The sequence below is a fragment of the Salvelinus namaycush genome, chromosome 38 (assembly GCF_016432855.1).
Source record: "Salvelinus namaycush isolate Seneca chromosome 38, SaNama_1.0, whole genome shotgun sequence".
NCBI classification, from domain to species: domain Eukaryota; kingdom Metazoa; phylum Chordata; class Actinopteri; order Salmoniformes; family Salmonidae; genus Salvelinus; species Salvelinus namaycush.
Genome location: NC_052344.1, coordinates 3,047,336 through 3,053,553, shown reverse-complemented (window position 1 = coordinate 3,053,553; position 6,218 = coordinate 3,047,336). Strand labels below are relative to the sequence as shown.

General features: G+C 42.5%; 1 protein-coding gene across 1 annotated transcript; it reads right to left on the bottom strand.

Annotated features, from left to right (window-relative positions):
- Nucleotides 1–1,228: 1,228 nt before the first annotated feature.
- Nucleotides 1,229–3,083, bottom strand: LOC120031967 (islet amyloid polypeptide). The gene is made up of 3 exons (XM_038977847.1): nt 3,004–3,083; nt 2,376–2,510; nt 1,229–1,403 (listed from the first exon to the last, which is right to left on the bottom strand). The coding sequence occupies exons 1-3, from the start codon at nt 3,081–3,083 to the stop codon at nt 1,229–1,231; spliced, it is 390 nt and encodes a 129-aa protein (XP_038833775.1).
- Nucleotides 3,084–6,218: the final 3,135 nt, after the last annotated feature.

Sequence of the window (6,218 nt, the reverse complement as noted above, 5' to 3'; positions counted from 1 at the left end):
GGCCAAACCCTCCCTAACCCGGACGACGCTATGCCAATTGTGCGTCGCCCCACGGACCTCCCGGTTGCGGCCGGCTGCGACAGAGCCTGGGCGCGAACCCAGAGACTCTGGTGGCGTAGCTAGCACTGCAGTGCAGTGCCCTAGACCACTGCGCCACCCGGGAGTGGTTTTTCTTGAGTGGGAAGGTTGATGAGAGCCAGTCAATATTTAAATCACCCAGAAAGTATACTTCTCTGTTGATATCACATACATGATCAAGCATTTCACACATATTATCCAGATACTGACTGTTAGCACTTGGTGGTCTATAGCAGCTTCCCACCAGAATGGGCTTCAGGTGAGGCAGATGAACCTGTAGCCATGTTACTTCAACAGTATTAGATCTTCTCTACTCTTTACAGGAATGTGGTTCTTTATATAGACCGCAACACCGCCCCCGTTGGCATTTCTGTCTTTTCGGTAAATGTTATAACCATGTATTGCTACCACTGTATCATCAAAAGGTATTATCTAAGTGAGTTTCAGAGATAGTCAGAATATGAATGTAATCTGTTACAAGCAAGTTATTGACTTCATGGACCTTGTTTCTCAGGCTGCATTGTTAATATGGGCTATTTTTAGCACTTTTCTTGGTTGCTTGGTTAATTTACTGGGAAGCTTATCAGAGGTAGACTTGATAGTGCAGGGTGAGCTGCACAAAGTGGTCTTCCTACTAGGGCACACCGCCTCATTGTTAACAGTGTGACTCTGGTTCATGAATTGCAACACGGCTACCTGTGTGACCCGGCAGTTTCACCCAGCGGTGTAACCAACAACTTTCAAAAATCCATCAACTTTATTACAAAAAACAAATAACCTACACAACAGACAAACAGAAGGACAAAACTTGTATTTTATATGCCTTATGCACCCGTTTACTTTTTTTTACATCACATTTTATTCACATGCCATTGTGGGGTTAGTGTTGAGTTGAACCAGTTAGGGTCACAGAACAGAGACTAGTATCTCATCAGCCTCTAGTCTGATTTGTGTAACAAATACTTTTTTGTTATTATTCTATACCAAAAGGCGCTGTTTTTTTCTGAAGTTTATAAAAGAACCAAAAAACTCAAGTTAATGATTCATAACCATCATTGTTGTTTTGAAAAGTATACATTGGCCTATACATGGCAGTGTGGTCATTTCAGCCGAGCATATCCTACATCAGTGGGATTCAACCCATGCATCACTAGAGAGGCAGATAGCTGGGAGGCCGCAGTAGATCCCGTTTCCCGTAGGTGCTGGAGCCTACGTTGGTGGGGGCGTACACCGTGCCGATGGTGTTGCTGGAGCGGGTCAGGAAGTCGGCCAGTCTCTGGGTCACACAGGTAGCTGTGTTGCACTTCCTTTTCTCTATGTGGTGGCTGATGGGATATGGGAGGACAGCAATCAATTCATCCGATATGTCAAACAAATGATGCATTACTTATCTAAACATTTATAGAGGGATGAAGATCAGGAAAATGTAGCAGAGTTATTGGCCAACCAGACATACTGTCGGTAAGTGGATAAAAATAGCCCACCATAACAATGATACTAATATGATAATATCACTACTGCAGCTACTAGTAACAATACTAGTAATAGCAATAAACTATTATTATTATTAAGATCTCAATTATTTAATTGAATTTATAATACTATTATCACTATAAATTGAAATATTCTGTGATTTTCCCGCCCACAAATTTCAGCTTAGTTCAATTCTGATCCACATGAATCTTCACTGTAAAAAAAAATATTATTTAGTATCTGGTTTCCACAGCCTTTTGTTTTGTTTACTCAACTTTCAGTCAAAGTGTTATCTGAACTTACATTTTTTAGTTGGCCCAAACTGAGTTTTTAACCTACATATTTCACACATGTTGACATACATGATGGCATTGTGCATGTTCATTTATACATGGTGGGGTAGCACATAGATAGGGATGCCGGGAACCCAGAGATCGTAAGTTCAAATCCCAGGTGAGGACATGTTGAATAAAAATGACTGTATAAAATCATCATGCACAATGTAATCATGTTTATGTCAATGTGTCAAATATGTAGGTTGAAAACATTGTATGTTAAAAGCACTATTTGAATGTGTGGGTGTCCCTAACCTAGATTTTTCTTAAATCGGAGCAAATTCTGGCGCCAACTAAAAATGTTGAGTTCAGATAAAATTTCAGATACAACTTTTGACTGACGAGTTGAGTATATTAAAAAAAGGCTGTGGATCCATTTACTAAATAATAATGTTCTTACAGTGTTGTCTCGGCAAAATTATCAACATTTGCACTCAATCAACAAATCGATAAAATAGGTGCGACTTATATAATAAGGTGCAACCTTACCTGTTGACAGATGTGAGCCCTCTCTGTAGCCGCGCGGAAATGAGGCCGAGAAAGGGGTTGGAGACGATCCCGGGCACGAGCCAGCCTTCTCTGTCAGGGAGCGCGCTTTCCTGCTCACTAGATGAGGTGAAGTACCTGAATCAGGATGAGGAAAGATCCAACCCGTCACTCAGACCGGTGACTGATGCCCACTTCAAAACATCAGCTCAATTCTCGAGGGCGCAATGGAGTGGCCACTAGTCCCCCTCCAGTACGCACTTGATCACATTTACGCGAACCACATATTCCTGTCTCTGCCTTGGTAAGACAAAACCCGACCTCTTCGATGTCACGATTGCAATGGATATTCATCTCAATGATCTCATCAATGTCATTAGCCGATTTTAGAGTTAGACTACCCACGTCGTTAATTGATTTCTTACGGTTCAAGATGGATGTGCCAAGTCACTGGATGTGTCAGCTTAAAACCGGTGCTAAATCAGTTGAGTGATTCATTCACCTGCAAAATTAAACCCGCTTCCCAGTGACAATTGAACTTTCGGCGACACTGCACGACACTTGTAATTGTACATCACAGAAGTGACACTCAAAAATAACGGAAATAACCGAGGCAGCTTTGCGCTCTCACCTGTTGCTAGGGGCGGTGGCGACACAGCGCAGCAGCACGAGAGGCACGAGAAGGAACACCGGCAGCTTCAGGTGATACATCGTGCACGCGAGATCCCTGCATGAAAACAAAAGATGGACAGTCAGTAATCACACACGCCATTGAATTGCACATGCCTGTGAATAGTGTAACCTACACCCATCAAGTATGTTCAGTGTATGCTACTAGAACACTTTATAATAGAATGACAACAGAAACAGTAAAAGTCCTGTAGTCTAGAGAACCATGCTAATCAAAGACCACCAAACAGACACACCACACAACAGCCTACTCTCAACCCCACAGGGAAAACAGAGAAAAATACTTTGGATAGTATGGTGTATAGTGTCTTGGCCTCCAACTCTCTCAGTTCAAATACGATTCCTAATGGTCTGGTCAACTCACCCTCAGTAGTTAAACCCAATCGCCAGTGGTTCCAAAGACAGACACGGCTACTGTCAGTGGTTTCTCAGACTGTCACACACATGCTCACACAGATAAAGGCTTCACCGTCAACCACTTGTGACATCACCCCCTCCAAATATAGTCCTGCTTTTCCATTATCAGGGATGAGGTTCACTTAAAGAAACTCGAATCCACAGCAAGAGTCACCTACTCCACACACACGCACACACACGTCATCATATTCGTCATTCTCATCATCAGCGTCATTGGCGGCTGTGATTGGTCTGGCCTGGTAAACTCACACACTCGGGGAGACAACACAGCCTGGGCGGAAACCACACATTCATTTTACATCAAAATATTGAATTAAGTTCTTTGGACACAAAGTTAGACTGTATGTTTTTAGGTGGCTTATTTAATGGAGGTAACCTCTTGGCAAAATGATGGGATAACAACTTTAATATTGCAGATAAGGAGATAACATCTACAATATTGTGGATAATGGGAAAGGGAAAGGGGATACCTAGTCAGTTGTACAACTGAATGCATTCAACTGAAATGTGTCTTCTGCATTTAACCCAACCTCTCTGAATCAGAGAGGTGCGTGGGGCTGCCTTAATCGACATCCACGTCTTCGGGCGCCCGGGGAACAGAGGGTTAACTGCCTTGCTCAGGGGCGGGTTCAGGAACTAGGTTTCATCCCCAGTTCATTTTCAAATGTAGTTACTGGTGAGTGTTTGGACAAAAATGTAAACGCAACATGTGACGTTTTGGTCCCATGTTTCATGAGCTGAATTGAAAGATCCCAGAAGTTTTCCATACGCACAAAAAGCTTATTTCGCTCTTGTTTTATGCAGAAATTTGTTTACATCCTTGTTAGCATTTCTCCTTTGCCAAGATAATCCATCCACCTGACAGGTGTGGCATATCAAGAAGATGATTAAACAGCATGATCATTACACAGGTGCACCTTGTGCTGGGGGCAAAAAAAGCCACTCTAAAATATGCAGTTTTGTCACACAACACAATGCCACAAATGTCTCAAGTTTTGAGGGATTGTGCAATTGGCATGCTGCCTGCAGGAATGTCTACCAGAGCTGTTGCCAGAGAATTTAATGTTAATTTCTCTAACATAAACCTCCTACAACGTAATTTTAAAGAATTTGACAGTACGTCCAACCGGCCTCACAACCGGCGACCACATGTAACCATTCCAGCCCAGGATCTCCACATCCAGCTTCTTCACCAGCAGGGTCATCTGAGACCAGCCACCCGGACAGCTGATGAAACTGAGGAGTATTTATGTCTGTAATAAAGCCCCTTTGTGTGGAAAAACTAATTCCGATTGGCTGGGCCTGGCTCCTCAGTGTGTGCGCCTATGCCCTCCCAGGCCCACCTGTGGCTGCACCCCTGCCCAGTCATGTGAAATCCATAGATTCGGGCCTAATGAATTAATTTATTTGACTGATTTCCTTATATGAACTGTAACTTTTGTTCAGTATAGTTCAAGTCAAACTCCATGGAAGTTGCTAGCATGACTGGCTCTGAGGTCCTTTGCGCTCAGATACCCTGATTACCTAGAGTCCTCTCCTTAGAGACTCTGCCGACACCACGACCGACAGGCCCCGTAGGCGGCCCGCAGACAGAGACTTACAGAGAAAGCCTCCTACAGTATTTAAGTGCAGAGTTTTACCCACATGCCTGAGTTAGGGGAGACGTGACTGGCACCCACCTGTGGTTTAGCTAGGCCTGCTGGATGCAGGATTCTCCCCCAGTCTCCCCAGTGATCCTCAACACACACTCACCCCATTTATGGAAGCGTTTGACCCCAAAATGTCAGAGTTCTACCATGCTATACTTTAATTCATATCATTCTAAAGTTGCATGAGATAATTTGATTTATCTCTCAGACAATTTTCCATTACATACAGTACCAGTGTTTGGACACACCTACCCATTCCAGGGTTTTTCTTTATGCCAAGAGCGTTCAAAGCTGTCATCAAGGCAAAGGCTGGCTACTTTGAAGAATCTAAAATCTAAAATATATTTGGATTTGTTTAACACTTTTTTGGTTACTACATGATTCCATATGTGTTATTTCATCATTTTGATGTCTTCACTATTATTCTACAATGTAGAAAATAGTAAAAATAAAGAAAAACCCTTTCAACTTTTGGCTGGCACTGTATGTTTCATTATAAGATAATACATCGTGGTTATAGTGAGATGTTTCTTATGCCTCATAGATTAAAATGAGACTGTTGCGTGTTACTGGCGATCTGGGGAATTGAGAGACAGTGAAAGGGTGGGTTAAGGAGATCGGATAAGGAGAGAAAATGGTGATGAAGGAGTCTGGGGTGTGAACGAGTGGGAGGTGGAGAGACAACGATGACAGAGCAAAGAGAGAAAATGCTTGTATTGTATAATTTCATGAGTCTATCAAAAGTTGTGATGAGCTAACAATATGGCGTTCATACCTAGTTCTTGAAACACGAACTGAGGAAAGAGACAGGCTTGCAAACATGAAAAAGGACACCAGGCACATTCTGAATGTCTCATGTAACAATTAGTCTTTGGCCAAATAAAGGTGTGTGAGGCTCTTTTTGATAAAATAGCTTGACAGACATGACCACATCAGCTCTGTGCTGTCACCAAGTGGTGACTAATGTTCATTACAGTAATAGTTATAATCGTCTTCACAATAATAATGCCAATACAGGAAAACAACAACACCAACTCCTTAAAACAACAGTTGTTGAGACAAATAACCTTTAACTTAGCAGATGGTTATT

What these genes read in the sequence shown, in the direction of transcription:
- LOC120031967 (XM_038977847.1), bottom strand. Translation starts at nt 3,083, where the DNA reads ATGTATCACCTGAAGCTGCCGGTGTTCCTTCTCGTGCCTCTCGTGCTG. An exon ending in GCCACCGCCCCTAGCAACAG is followed by an intron (nt 2,511 to 3,003) that starts GTGAGAGCGCAA and finishes ATCCTGATTCAG; the next exon opens with GTACTTCACCTCATCTAGTG. An exon ending in GGGCTCACATCTGTCAACAG is followed by an intron (nt 1,404 to 2,375) that starts GTAAGGTTGCAC and finishes ATATCCCATCAG; the next exon opens with CCACCACATAGAGAAAAGGA.